Source organism: Monodelphis domestica, chromosome 8 (assembly GCF_027887165.1).
Source record: "Monodelphis domestica isolate mMonDom1 chromosome 8, mMonDom1.pri, whole genome shotgun sequence".
Classification (NCBI taxonomy): Eukaryota; Metazoa; Chordata; class Mammalia; order Didelphimorphia; family Didelphidae; genus Monodelphis; species Monodelphis domestica.
The window spans coordinates 15,395,534-15,410,962 of NC_077234.1; the positions used below are offsets into that span (position 1 = coordinate 15,395,534).

Sequence of the window (15,429 nt, forward strand, 5' to 3'; positions counted from 1 at the left end):
CCAGGCCCAAAGTTCTGTCCATCGCAGAAGAATTTTAAGATTCTTTGCTGCACTAAATCTGTGGACCTAGACCCCAAATTTGCAGTTGAAAGGAGTTTCCATGAGAGGATAATATTTTTTTTATATCCCATAGGTTCCATTCTATCATTATGCAATACATATTTATTATGAGCAAGGGACATGTTTAATAAATTATTTTATTCATAACAAAACATATATAATAAGATGTGGAACAATTAAAAATTTAACAATAATCTCTGTGGCAAAGTGGTTTTTATTCTTCCTCTCACATGAAAATCTTCTGGAATTCTTTTTTTCTGGAACATATTTCCAAGTGGGACTCTGGTAGATTTTGATTGCAGACCAAACTTCCCCTGCCAGGTTATAGTTTCATATGTTAGAGGCAGTGTTTGTTTTCTAAAAATATTAGTAAATACTCTTATCAAAAGAAAAGAAAATCAGTACATTTAGAAAATTTAAATGAATTTATTTTAAATTATTTTGAATTGCCATAAAATAAAACTAGAGTTTTATGGTCCAAATTGCTAGTGACAAAGTTCTGGGTAAAATATAAGAAGAAATGAAATTTCAAATGTTCAATACAAAGAGGTTAGTCACATATGGTATATTGACGGACTACTGAATTCATAGATATGTCTCCTTTTGTTTGGACTCAGCTTCCCTTTTCTCCTCAAAAATAGAGACTTCTGAAAAGGACTTCTTTGTCTTCAGTGAGCTGGATAACAAAGGTCCTAGTTTTATCATTATTCCACCTTGCTGACTGATTTTGTCTTTTAAAGGAATCGAGTCTTTCCTTCTTCAAACAATATGAAACAAGTCAATCATAATAAATCTATTGTTTACACTTCACATTTTCTTTTCAGATTGAACCACTGGTTTGAAGCCACCAGTTGTTTTATTTACTTGGTGGTGTTTTGCTAGCATAACCTTGACCAATACAACAATTTTTCAAATAAAATCTTCAAATAAATACAGTGAAATTCAAAATGAAGGTATACTTTAATATTATAATTTAACCCAGGATTTCTTTACAAACATGATTGGAAGTATTACAATTATATTACATTTTTTTGAAGTGAAACAGAGGAATTAAATGAGAGAGAGCAATGGGTAGCGTAGTAACATTTACATTATTTTGGAAGCTTTTTAAAAGATGGGAACGAATATCAGATGAAAATATTTGTTTTACCTTTTAATATCATGGATCTAAGCAATAGGCACTAGAATAAAACTTCGTGGGAAACTACATCAAAAGGAGCCATTTCAACATTGATACAAGACAATTAATATTTACATAATGGTTTCAGTGAACTATTTCAAAGAAAGCCTGTTTAACAATATTATACCTATACAGGAACAATATTCCATGGTTACAATGATGCTGCATGGGTGTGATCTAATACATCTACTTTTCCCACTGGAAATAGACCCTCTCTGACCACAGTTCACACTATGGATGAATAGTTTCTCAGCATATGACTCATGCTTTTTAGGAAGAGAATCCTAAAGGCCACCACTTCTATTAGGACTTCTTTTTCTAAGGAGCAGAGAGGGCTGAACCAGTTTGCTTACTCTGCTCCTTTGCAAATGATCATTTGGGTTTTGAGAAGCTGGCATAGCCCTTCTTTCACTCACGAATGTTGAAGAGAATCCTTATGGCTATCGTCCTTGGACTGGGGTCTTTCAAGCAATGTGTGGACAGAGTAACAGGTTGTCAGTTTCCTTCTGCTCTTTGAGTCTCCCGTCAATTAAGGACTCAAAGCCTAGCAATAGCTCAGTTTGCACGTAGAACTTATCCAGAACTTTTGAAGTCTTCCTCACTAGTTACCTCAAATCCCACCATAAGAAAAACAATTTTTAAAAGGCAGGGGAGGGGGAGGATTCAGGAAGGGACTTACATTCTCAAGAAATGCAAGAAACAGATTTTCCAGGGCTGGAAAAACACATGCTTATGTTTAAGCTGCTTAGACCCCGAAATGGATTTCCTATTTTCCAGCAATAGGATATACATGGATATAGTATATCTTATCATGTGTGGAAAACTAAGTGAGTAATGGGAATGGGTTCGAATCCCTTCTGAATGTAGTCTGCTTTCCAAATTTACCTCAACATTTATTAATATCCCTTTTGTTTCCAGAGGAGGCATTCTTAAAAGGCCTGCTTTTGAGCTCTAGAAGAAGGTTAGTACCCTATTTTGGAACATTGGTCCAGGAACAATGTCATCAGCCCATTACTACAGGTTCTAGATGACCTTTGAAAATCATCTAACCCAATCAAATACAGTGGGCATTTATTAAGTGTCTACTGTGGGCAAGGTATTAAGCCAGGCCATGGGGTTATAAAGTCAAAACCAAGATATTCTCTGAATGTGGGCAACATTTTATTGTGGAGGGACATATTTTACTGTGGGTTGAGAAGGGCATAGTTTGTATACAGATAAATATAGGCATGAAAATTTGATGAAGGAGAGAACAGTAACAACTTGAGATCAGGAAAAGTTTCAAATGATGACTGGCATGTGAGCTGGAAGCCTCATCTTCTTCCAAGATGAGGAAGGAGGACTTTTCAGACAGACCACAGACTCTTATAATTAGAAGGTATTTCAGGGACCATCCTTGGCTGAACAAGAATCACTTTGTGAGACAGAGTGTTATAATGGGCCAGACATTAGACTTGGAGGCAGGAGGACCTGGGTTCTAATCCCACTTCAAATATTTACAAGCTATGAACCCTTGGACAAATCACACTCTGTGCCTCAGTTTCCATCTCTGTTAAATGAATATTTGGACTGGATAGCTTCCCAAATCTCTTCCATCTCTGATGCTCTGATCTCTCCACAACTCAAGCCATTGATTCAAGCTGATTAGAAGGGGTCTGGAGACAGAGGACTTCAATTTAACCCTTGACTGAAGCTATCTGTGTGAGCATAGCAAATCACTTAATTTCCCTGTGGCTCAGTTTCCTCATCTTTAAAACAAAAGGTTTGGAATAAGTGATCTGACATATTTTCCATTTCTGGATTCTATGGCACTATAGCCTAAAGTGAGAGAGATCTTTTCACCCTCTGAAGGAGAGAACTTATTCTGCTTTGGGAGACTTATAATGGTTAGTACATTTTCCCTGACTTATCAGTCTGTCTCTACACAACGTCTGCCAATTCCATACTGGAAGAACCCCATAAGCACTATGAACAGAAAAGGGGCAGCAATTGCCTAGAAACAAAATCTTTTTGTTAGGGCAGGGCTAGGAGTCCAGAGGCAACCCATTTGGCTCCCTTTATCTACAAAGGGCTGTTTCCAAGGGGTAAAAATAATGCCTGAAAACTATGTATGGGACTTAAAAGTAGAACCCAAACCAGCTACGAAAGTCATTGCCTTAGTAGTCAGTTTTCTGTACCCTGGACAGCTCTTAGCTTCCACTGCCCTCTTCTTCCCTTTTCCGGTACGCTTTATTTAGCAACTGTATTTCTTCCTGATAACCATCTCTTTCCAGATGCTGCTTCTGACTGTTCTTCCTGTGCGCCTCCACGGTGTCCGGAATGGAGATATTGATGTCGCTGTCAGGATTGTTTGTGGGAATGAAGAGGGAGTAAGAGGCGGTCTCCCCCAAATCACAGGAAACGAATCGGTTTTCTTTCCGGGAGTAGCGTAGAGATGGAGACCTGACTTGGGTGGAGGACTGGCTGATGTTGCTGATGATGGACACGGTGTCCATTGCTTCTTCATTGTCACAGATTTCCAACACTTCCAAGTGGATCTTGACACTGGTGTCCGGGAAAGTGGTGGGCGAATCCTCGGGGTTTGGCTCGTGGCCCACGCTCTTGGATCGATAGACTTCGATTTTCTTGGCTGCCGGGGTTATTTTTTGCCCTTCGGCGCTCACCTCATAGGTGGAGAGAGACAAGGTCTTCCCTGTGGGGGCGTGAAGAGACACAGTCCCTTGAAATGCACACAAAGGAATGGCGAGAGCTCCACCAGATTTCTGCAAAACAAAACAGAACAAAAATGCTCGTTTTTAAAAAGCAACGACCATAGTTAATTAATTGAGCACTTCAGCGTTTGCGCCATTTACAAGTATTGTCTCATTCAATCCTTACAACTCTGGGAGGTGAAGGCTATTATTATTCCCATTTTATAGATGAAGAAACTGAGGTTAAAATGTATGATTTGCCCGCGGTTAAATTACTACTAAGCTTCTAAGGTAGGATTTTAACTTAGATCTTTGTTACTAATTAGAGCCTTATTTCTAGGGTATTAAGACTCCCTTTCGAAGTACAAAGCTTTTGCTTTTATTTTTCCCCCTTTGGAAAGAAGCATGACTTTATTTTCTAGTTTAGTTTCCAAGGATCGTCTGGTGACTATGGAAGACGAATTCTGTCATATGAGATTCTAGCACAATTACTCACAATTCAAAGGCTGTGCTCAGACTCAATCTCTCACCGTATGGAAAGAACAATGTACACACGTTTGAGGACGGGAATTGCTTACTGATAAGAATCCACTGATGTTTTCAAGATCAGTAAATTTGGGTCCTGAAAGCCAGTGCCCCAGCTGAGGTACTGGCGGAGTTTCCAATTAGTTCAACCATTCTGGAAAACAATCGGAAATTATGGGAATAGAGTGGCTAAAATGTCCATTCCCTTTGACGTAGGGGTTTGATAAACATCCCACAGTGGTCATGGATAACAAGAAAATCCACATATATGGCCACACTTTTAATAGAAACACTTCTTGCAGTATCCCAAAACTAGAAGCAAGATACATGCCCATTGATTGGCTCATGAATGAAACGAAATACTACTGTGCTGTAAGAAATTAGTACAGTGGTACCTTGACACACGAGTTTAATTCATTCCATGGCTAAACTCGTAACTCAATTTGCTCATGTGTCAAATCAAATTTCCCCATTTAAATAAATGGAAATGCAATTAATACATTTTGATCTCAAAAAGCACACTTTTGGGGGGTTTACATGCTTTTAAATATGAAAAATATGCTTTATAAATAACAAATAAATATATTTATAGATAATAAGAGAAAGTGTAAAGAAATAAACTTGCTTATGAAAAGTTATTTACCTTCAAGGTCAGGCAAAGATGCTGACAGAGAAGGTTTTCATTTTGTGTGCTATAGCTTATTATAACTTACTCTCCACGGGATAATGTGTGAAACAATCATCATTGTCCTCACTGCAGCTCCAACTCCACCTGTTGCAACTTTCTCTGGGTCTTTCAATAAACTATTTAATTTTCCCCCAAATCCTCAACATTTCCTTAATATTGTTTGTGCTAATTATATCATTCTCCCCGCTCCCTCCTCTCCACTAATTTCCTGCAAAACTCCTTATGCTGCTACTGCTTTAACTCCTCCATCCACAGGACCCTTGGTTAAAAGTTAAGAAATTTGCACACACACACACACACACACACACACACACACACACACACACTGATAATAAAGACAAAAATTAAGCAATTCAATACAGATGCTCACAAAGCCAGATAAACACTTAACTAAATGAGAGCCTCATGAAACGTGGGAAACCAAACATTCTGCAGGCTATCTAGTGGAGGGCCGCAGAAGCTTGTGATTCAAATATCCGATCTTATAGCAAAACTTATAGCAAAGATTCCTGATCCTGATTGCACCTATCTCAAATTGTTCCTGACTTGAGGTGCTGTGTATCAAGGTACCACTGTATGGTGAATACAGAGAATCATGGCAAAACTCAGATGAATTGATACAAAATAAATAATCAAGAGAGCTATGCGCAATCGTTACAATTTCAATAATAATAATCATTTTTTAAAATCTACCATCACATAGCTATATGACCCTAGGCAAGTCATTTGACCCCCATTGCCTAGCCCTTACCACTCTTCTGCCTTGGAACCAATACACAGTATTGATTCCAAGATGGAAGGTGAGGGTTTAAAAACATCCATCACAACAAAGTGAAAATGAATGTTGGAGCATTGCAAAGAACAAAAGACCTCCAAGGGAAAAAATAATCCTTTTGCAGAGAAAGGTGTTGAACATTGTCTATATTGTCGGATTTTTTTTTCATTGTGTTGTCTAGTTTTGCTATTTTTTTCCCTATTCTTCTTTTCATCTTTAAAAGATCTTTTTTTGGGACAGGCAGGTGGCAGGGTAGAGTAGATAGAGTGCCAGCTCTAGTGTCAAAAGAACCTGGGTTAAAATTCAACCTCAGACACTTCCTAGCTGTATGACCTTGAGCCACAACCCCATTTACCTAGCTTTTGCCCATCTCTCAGAGTTGTTTCTCAAACAAGCAAAAGTTTGTTGTTGTTGTTGTTGTTAAGCAAAGTTCTTTTTTATACAGGATGGCATTGTGGGTAAAGGGAAGGAGAGGAATACAGGAGGAAATTTAGGCAGTGTGAAAACAAAAGATAAAAAATGTATTTTAAAAAAATCAATTCAGGGTCAAAAACTGAAGTTTATGTAAGTTGTCACTTTATTATTCTATTAAAATGCTGTACAGGTGAGGGAGACGGGATTCAAATGTTATTGAAATTCATTTTTTCCCCTTCTGCTTAATATGCCAGGGAGATTTACAGTCACAGAACTCTGACTCAGATATGGTACAAAAGATGCCTGAACTCTATGTTTTAGCATGAGAATCAAATGTCATTAAAGCAGTGCCCTTACCTTTCCACCAAGAAATCACTGCTGTTAAATAGAACCAAAAATAGAGAACTCCTCCACAGCAATGGGGAGGGAAAAAAAAAAAACTTACTAAAAAGTTTGAGCTTTTGGTATGGTAATTTAAATTTAAGATGTTTTTTCTAGAACTCAATTCATCCCTTAAGCAATGATGAACTAAGCTGTTAAGTATTTGAAAAAGCTTTTGTTTTCCATTGTGTTTATTCTTTTAGCTATAATTTTCCTTTTAATTAGTCTGCTTTCTGCTTGCTAGCTTGAATTTTGATCTCAGAAGATCATATTACTCAGACACATGGAAAAATCACTCCTCTGCTCAAAAATTTTCAGTGGCTACTTATTGTCCCAAACTTCTTTTTGCCTAGTATTCAGGGCCCTCTGGAATTGGGACTACTCTACATTTTCAAGTTTATCTCATGTTCTTCAAATGATGAATCAATTCAATAATCATTTCTTACGGGTCCCCTATGTGCTATGTGCACCATGCTCCATGTTGGGGACACAAAAGCAGACTCAAGAATGTCTGCTTTCAAGAAACTAAGATTTTGTTGGTATAAACATACATTTATATTGGTAGACACAAGAAAAGATGATTTGGCTGAGAGGCATCAGGAAAGACTTCTTGTAGGAGTTTGCTTTTGAGCTAAGACTTAGAAATGTCAGCATGAATTCTGGAAGCCCCAAGTTTGCTCATTTCCCTTAGGAACTTACTTTAAAGGAACTCCCAAAGTGACTTTGTCTTAGATTGAATAAGAGATGTCCTACCACCCATTAAATGGCCTGAATAGGAGTAACAGAAATGCTCAAATCTTCAACCACCCTTTTAGTCTTAGAAGTGTCAAATTGAAATCTGGACACCCCAAGTGTAACTTGGTCCCCTGAGAACTCACCCCAAAGGAAGTCCCAGACTGCCAATTTCAGACAATAGACTTAAAGGCAGACCTAAGTGAGTAGTAGTAGTTTCTTGGTAACTGAGGATGACAATTGTCTTTGTGCATTTTCATCTATGGTGTATAGATGAGTGTTCACAAAGACACTTGTGCGTGAAGGATATTTAAGTGGAAAAGTCGTTGCACAGAGACAGTCCCACTCTCTAGGCGTTGGAAGCCTGGGTCCATTGGCACGAAAAGTCGTTACACCTGGAGACTTCCTCAGCTGCATTGGATGGCCCTGTTGTCCTTTGTGCTCCAACACGCCCTGAGCACTCCACAGTGCTTTGCTGCGTCGCCCTCTCAGCCGTTGAACCTTCTTGTTGGTTTCTTCCACCTGTTCTGCCGAAGCAGTCTTCACATGCTGGGTGAGCAAAGCCCTGGTTCACCAGGGGTCAACAACAATCCGATGGCTACCCTCACAAGGTTTAGCTGGCCTGTCGAAGCCGTTGCCCGGGGTGTGGGCGCTGCCACATGCTAGCAGCTACTGGGAGCCACAAGTGAGAGCTGGGTGTCAGGTGAGGGTCAGAGGCTGGAGAGCTACCCTAAGAGGGCACCACAAGCCCTCCATACCAGAGGTACTACCCCTCCCTGAGCACCCCATATACCCCTAAAGGCAAACCTAAACAGATGTTAATACCCTTTTGTCCTACTACTAGTAGTAGAAACTACTAGTAGTTTCTCCCATTGTATCAAAATCCTCCCCCAAGTAGCCCAGGCCTAGGCTGGACCCTTCCATTTTGTATCCATTGTAAAGCATCAGCCTCTCCCTGATAATCTTGTCCTGGGCTTCCTATTTTCTTGTAACCATGGTAATGGCAATCAATCATACTTCCCTGTCCTTAGTTCCCCAAAAGGTATATAAATTCCCCAAGTTCTATTGTTCTTTGGAAGAAATCATCTAGATGGGTTCATTCTTCCAGGATGTAGACCAGGGGTCCCCAAATTATGGCCCGCAGGCCACATGAGGCCCTCCAAGGCCATGTATCTAGCTCCCATCGCACTTCTGGAAGGGGCATCTCTTTCAGTGGTGGTCAGTGAGAGAAACACTGTATGTGGTGGCACCACAAAGCGCCACATTGCTCATGTACAGTACTACTTCTGGTGACATAATCCTTTTCATGGCATCTTAGAATGAGGCGAGGCACATAGGATTATTTGGCTGCACAAGGGAAGACATCAGTATGTTGACCAGTGATCTGGGGGAGGGGATTCTGTACTGTGTATACTGCTGCTGGGTTAGGGTTAGGGTTAGGTTTATAGTATATATATATATATATATATATATATATATATATATACAACAGTCTGAGGGACAGTGAATTGGCCCCCTGTGTAAAAAGTTTGGGGACCCCTGGTGTAGACCCTGTGAGGTGTTTTTTGGGGGCTGGGCTCTGGGATTGCCACCAAATACTGGACCTATCCCTTTCCTGATTAAAGACTTGGTTTTTCAACTTTAGTAGTTCTGTGCTATTTCCAAGTTAACAAAAGTTTCCCCCATTGTATCAAAGATCTGTTCCCAAGAAGATCAACACCTGTGCAAAAACCATCTTTTTAGGATCCATTGTAGTAGACCCCTCTTTCCCAAGACTGCTTACAACCTGTCAGGGTATATTTGATGTGTTTAATTCCCCAAAAGGCATATGCAATCTCAATGTTCTATTATTCTTTGGAGAATCATTTCTCATGGTGATCCTTTCAGAGATACTGTTCCCAGAGTCCCAGAGCCCTTGACTTTGTGTGGTTTAGGGGCACTTGATTCTGTAGTGGCCAAATATTGAACACAGTCTCTTTCCTGATTAAAGATCTGGTTTTGCTGACTACTTTAGTAGTTCTGTGTTTTTCCAGGTTGACAGAAACTAGGATTTCTTTTAAAAAAAAAACAACTCTTTTTTACTTTTACCTTCTGTCTTAAAATAAGTACTATATCTTATTAGTTACAAGGTAAATGGCTAGACAAAGGGGGTTTCATGACTTGCCTAGGGTCATACAGCTAGTTAGTATCCAAGATTAGATTTGAACCCTGAACCTCCCACCTTTAGGCTTGGCTCTCTATCCATTGAGTCACCTAGCTGTCCTTTGAGACTAGGATTTATCAGAGAACTAAGATGAATTCTAAGCTTTTGGGACAGGCAGTGTAAAGGCAGAGACAGGAAATGTAGTGCCACATGAACCATATAATCCAACTGCTGGAGACAGTTCACTGTCCCCCAAATATATTCAATGTTTTCTTGACAAATTTTTCTCACATTGCTCTCTCTATATGCCTGGACTTGACTCCCTCTTTCTTTTTGTCTGCTGAATTCCAGTCATCCTTTATAACACAACTTAATTAATAAACCAGCACTTATTAAGTACCTACTATATGTTATCTACTGTTCTGAGTCCTGAATGGTAATAGCTGACATTTCTATAGCTCTACAGTTTGCAAAGTATTTTTTCATATCTCATTTGCATTTCTTGACAGTTCCATGGGTACGTATAATTATCCTTTTAAGATTTAAGTTATTTAATCTCCAATTAATTTCTACTTTGTGTTTCCATGTTCCCTTATTACACAGGTTTTTTATTGTGTTATGGCCTGAAAATCTTATACTTATTTTAGAGATGAGGAAACTAGAGTAGTTGGACAACTTGCCCACACTCACAAGGTATGTAAATGCTGTGAGGGGGGTGCTGTGGGGTGGTGAGGTTCCAGCTTAGGCTTCCTTGACTCCAAATCCAACATTCCATTTACTACAACCATGACAATTCAAATGTCATCTCCTCCAGGAAGTTTTATTTGACTTCTCATTTTGACCTCTTGGGGCTTATCCCTTCCTTTACATACCTTCAATGTGTTTAATATGTAATACTTTAAATTAAAGTTGTGGGGCAGCTGGGTAGCTCAGTGAATTGAGAGCCAGGTCTAGAGACAGGAGGTCCTAGGTTCAAATCTTGCCTCAGACACTTCCTAGCTGTGTGACCCTGTTAGATTTAAAATAGTTTTGAGCGTTAAATTATTGTAGATAAGAGAGTGGGAGCCATAAACTGTGATAATTAAAATGTTTGAGCAAGATAAATATATATAACAATTATGACCTCTGAAATGTGTTTTCTACTGTGTCTTGAGTTTATACAAATATGAGATGGTCGCCAGGGAATATATTCCCAATTTATGAATATGCCCAAGCCAACTGGGTTTTATAGAGAAATTTAATTTATAATACACTGATTAATCAATAGAAAAAGAGAGAAAGTAAGAAAGGAATAAGAATGAAGGGCCTCAAGCCAATAAGGCCTAGACCTCAGTCCTAAGAGATAAATCAGTCAGTTGGTTTTATCACTCACCCAAGATCTCTCTAGGTAAGGCTTCTTATGCCAACCTCAGGCTCCACCTTCAAGAGAGCCTCCTTTCAAGAAATGTTTCCAGAGAATTCTCCTCCTGACTCCTCCTGAGTTCACCTTCCACAGCCTCCTTCAAAACCTCTCCAGGAACTCTCCCTCCAGGACCTCTCCCTCTCAGACCTCCTTCAGAGCATCCTCCTCCTCAGAGCCAAACCTCCTCCTCCTCCTCAGTCCTCAGACTTTTAAGCCGACAATCTAAGTTCCCTCCCCTCAGTTCTCACATCTACCAATCACTGTCGATGTCTCCCCTGTGCCAATGGTGGCTCTCCCCTTTGCACATGTCTGTTGAAGGTCATATTCTCAAATAATTAAATCTTGATCTTTGCTGCAGCCCTTCCTAAATCCTGTTACTCTGAGTAGGGTGTAGATTGTAGTTTCCAAGACCTGGCTCTGTCATTCCAAGTATCTCTATTGTATCAATACTAAAATCAATCATGACTTAATGAACTTCCTGTTCTATGCTTAAGCATAGGTCAAAGCCCTTTCCATTGTTTAGCAAAAGGTTTCTGTCCTCAAGTAGTCTTAAGTAGGGAGGAGAAGGATCCTCCCATGCCAAGGAGTTTCACATTCCAATAGAGTTCTTACTATCAGTAGGAAATTTTTTCAAGTATGAAATTTCCCAATGGGGAAATTTCCAACATTCATAAGTCTAAGAAATTTTAAGGTTTACAACCCTAGGGAAATCACTTAACCCTCATTGCCTAGCCCTTACCACTCTTCTGCCTTGGAACCAATACACATTATTGTTTCCAAGACAGAAGGTAAGGGTTTAAAATAAATAAATTACAGTTGTTTCTGTATGTGTCTTATCTCCTGCCAGTCTAGAAGATTCATGAGGGCAAGGGCCACATCTCACCTAAACTTTGCTTCTCCCTTTGTGCAGGAACATGGCACTCTGCACACAGGAGATGCTTCTTCAATCACCCTTCTGGGTTGAAATGAACACTACTATTGGCTTATTGAGTGTAGAAGGAAAATACCTACATCTTTTTGTTAAATGATGCTTTCTCTAGTACAAGAAGGGGAGGTAGAGTGGAGTGTTACCTGGGTTTTTTAATATAGCAAACAAACAAATAAATTAACATAAAAAAGATTTAGAAGGAAAAAATGAAAGGAGTAGACACTTTTGTTGTACTTAATATGGGTTGTCTTCCCCTACTAGAATGTATACTCCTTAAGAGTAAGGACGGTCTTTTTATATTGTTATTCTTGATATTTAGCATACTACCTGAAACAATGGAAGTGCTTAATGAATGTCTTTTTTGTTGTTGTTGTTAATTCACTTATTCATAGAGATAGACCCAATGAGAATATTTTGGGTGTCCTTTCTACTCCCAGGTAGGACAATAGTTGATTCCGATTCCAAAAATTTATTTCATTTTTTTAAAGTCTTAGCTTCTGAATTAGGGTGGCTAAGAAGTTATCAATTCTAAAATAAAGAGTGGTACGGGTTAGGAAATCAGGATTAAGTGACTTGCCCAGGGTCATACATATAGGAAGTGTCTGAGGTTAAATTTGAATGCAGTATCTTCTGTCTCCAGACCGTGTTCTCAAACATCTGTGCTACCTAGCTGCCCCTCTCTTCATTTTGATAATTACTTGATGAGTTAAATTAAAAGTACTTAGACCTAAATTGCTGATGTAATTATTGCTACAACAAAGGAGGTGAAGAGCATCTTTAAAAAAGGCATAAAATCTAAGTTATGAAGCATAACAGTTGGGGATCATTCAGAGTCAAAGGACAAAATTATAAATGAGGCTTCACTATTTTAATGAAAGCCTTCAAAGACAATGACTCTAAAAGGTGTGGTTGAATAACATTGGAAAGATAGCTCAGGCTACTAAAAAAGCTCCCCAAATGGAACTAATGGAAATACATAAAACCTGAAATTATTTTGTCAATATCAGCATAAAAGGAGATATAAATGACATCCATTTTCAGTGATCACATTTGTCCTGTCCATTTTCAGAACACATAAGCAATTTAAAATTAACCAAAGGGGGAAGGTACCCACACTGTACGCATTTTAAACTTTACAGTTTCACTGTCTTCACTTTTTCTTCCCCCTGTAGCGTAAGAGTTAAAATCACATAGAGACAAAGCTATGTAAACCGCCTGTTTCTTTAGATTTCGGTAGTTATGATAGAAGGTATAGTATATGTGTTCAGACTCAGTTGAAATCTTACATTGTAGTACTGTGGGGAAAAAATGTGCTGGATTTGAAGACGCCAGTTTAAATCTTGGCTGTTCTGCTTGCTACTTGTGAGACATGGGGAAAGACAACTATCTCCTTTGTGACTTGGTGTTCCTTTTTATAAAATAATAACGGTTATTGTTAGAATTATAACAACAGCAACAATAATAGCATTTATATGGCATTTTAAAGTTTTCAAAATGCTTTACACATATTATCTCATTTCATATTCACCACAAAACTATTAGAAAGGTTCTATTATCATCCCCAACTTAGATGTGGAGGTAAAATTAGGACATTCAATTAGATGATGTCGTCAGTTCCTTCCATTTAAAATCTATGATCCTATTCCTTAGTAAGCATTAAATAATGTCATTTATTACAGGACTGAATCCCCCATGAAAGTTTTAATGTGAGATAAAGAGTTGTAGGTCTGGAGAATAAAGGATTTTGTTCATATTTTCTCATTAGTAGTCCATTTAAAAGTCTATACATTAGCAAATGCTACCAGAAAGGTTGTTTCTCTTTCTTTCTTGGGAGAAATGACTTAAAGTCTATTTTGTTTGAGGAGAAAAATGAACTCATAACTTGACAAATGCTTAATTTCTTGAGAGAAGATGCTCCAGGAAATCCATTAATTCAAAGCCCCTGAAAAGAACTGGTTCAGAGTCACCGACCTTGGACCTCTTGCAAAATATTCACCATTAAACACAAGATCCTTAGTGGAATGTAGGATGAAGTTATGCTGCAATTTGCTTTGTTTCTTCTCTGATATATGTGGTAGAGGCATGGAGAGAGAGAGCACTTGTAAGCCAAGATGCATTTCTATTTCATATAGTATCCTTATGCAAGGTGAAAAATTGTATAACCTTTAGAAATTAAGTCAGGAAAAAATGCACATATTCACTCCATCTCAGAAAAAAAGAAATTGAACAAGCTATTTATATATACCCTAAGAAAAAATCCCCAGGGCCAGATGGCTTTATAAGTGAATTCTACCAATTATTCAAAAGACAGTTAACTCTACTACTATATAAATTATTTGGAAAAACAGGTGATGAAGGGACATTTCCAAATTCCTTTTATGATACAAAAATGGTGCTGATAGCTAAACCAGGAAGAGCAAAAATGGAGAAAAACCTGCATATTCTCAATTGATTTTAGAATTGGGATGACCCCAGGACATCATCGAGCTTAACTCTTTTATTTTAAATGTGAGGAAAATTGGGAACCAAACTTCTAAGTGATTTGACCAAGGTTACACAAACTATTTAGTGAAAGATGCAGGGTAAAAATTCAGGTCCATTGTATTCCAGTGTTCCTTCACAATGTCATTTGCCTTTTGAAAGAGACTTGCATTAAGTTGGGATTCAAACTTATCTCTCATGTGGGAAGTAAGTTGTCACCACTGAAACACCAATGATACTAGCTACTGACAGCATGGTCATACAGGTAAAAGCAATTATTATAAGACCTTTATTGGCCCCAGACATAGAGTAGGGTAGAGTTTCAAGAATTCAGAGAAAATGAAATCCCTGATACCTTCCTGACATGAAGTTCAGCATTCAATCCAATATACCACATCACTTGTGATACTTTGAGGTGACGTAAGGACATTAGAAGGGAAAATGGAAGCTTATAGGGGAATTAAAAAAAAAGAAACTTAAGCAAATCTTTTCCCCAGCTGATAGAGAGCTTGTCTTGAAGCAAGGAATAGTTGGGTTCTAGTCCTACCTTTTAAAATACTGGTTGTATGACTCAGAATAAATCATTTAATCTTTCAATGTTCTAGTCAATTGTATAAGGTTATAAATTGCAGAAAAGGTGCTGTCTAGCATGGGTGGAATTATATGATCTGGGAGTACCTGAGAGCATTGAAAGTCCTCAAAATTCATGAGATTAAGGTAGGAATAGAAAATCTAGGAAATCTGAGTTATAAACTAACCTTGGACAGTAATCTGAGCTATGTAATATTAGGTCAATTCTTCCTCATATTCTACACAGTCAAGATGATACTAGATATTATCTAATAAAAAACTAGATATTACCCAATCAAAAGATTGGAGTGTTCTCAAAAAGATGGCTGAATGAACAGTTGGATCTTAATTCAACCACTCAATTGTCTCAAGGCAGCAATAAATGTGCCAAATAAAGTAAAAATCATCTTTAAAAGAAGGGAAAGAAAAATAATTCTCAGAAAGAAAATCTAATACACAT

The 15,429-nt window shown here is 38.3% G+C and overlaps 1 protein-coding gene across 3 annotated transcripts in view; it reads right to left on the reverse strand.

The window, feature by feature from the left end:
- Positions 1-466: 466 nt before the first annotated feature.
- GPR149 (G protein-coupled receptor 149) overlaps positions 467-15,429 on the reverse strand; it is a 91,890-nt gene continuing 76,927 nt past the window's right edge. For all 3 annotated transcript variants that reach the window (XM_007502345.3, XM_001372509.5, XM_056808355.1), the window contains one exon: positions 467-4,002. In XM_007502345.3, coding sequence (XP_007502407.2) covers positions 3,430-4,002 — 573 coding nt within the window. In that variant the 3' untranslated portion in view covers positions 467-3,429. The remainder of the gene's footprint in view (positions 4,003-15,429) is intronic.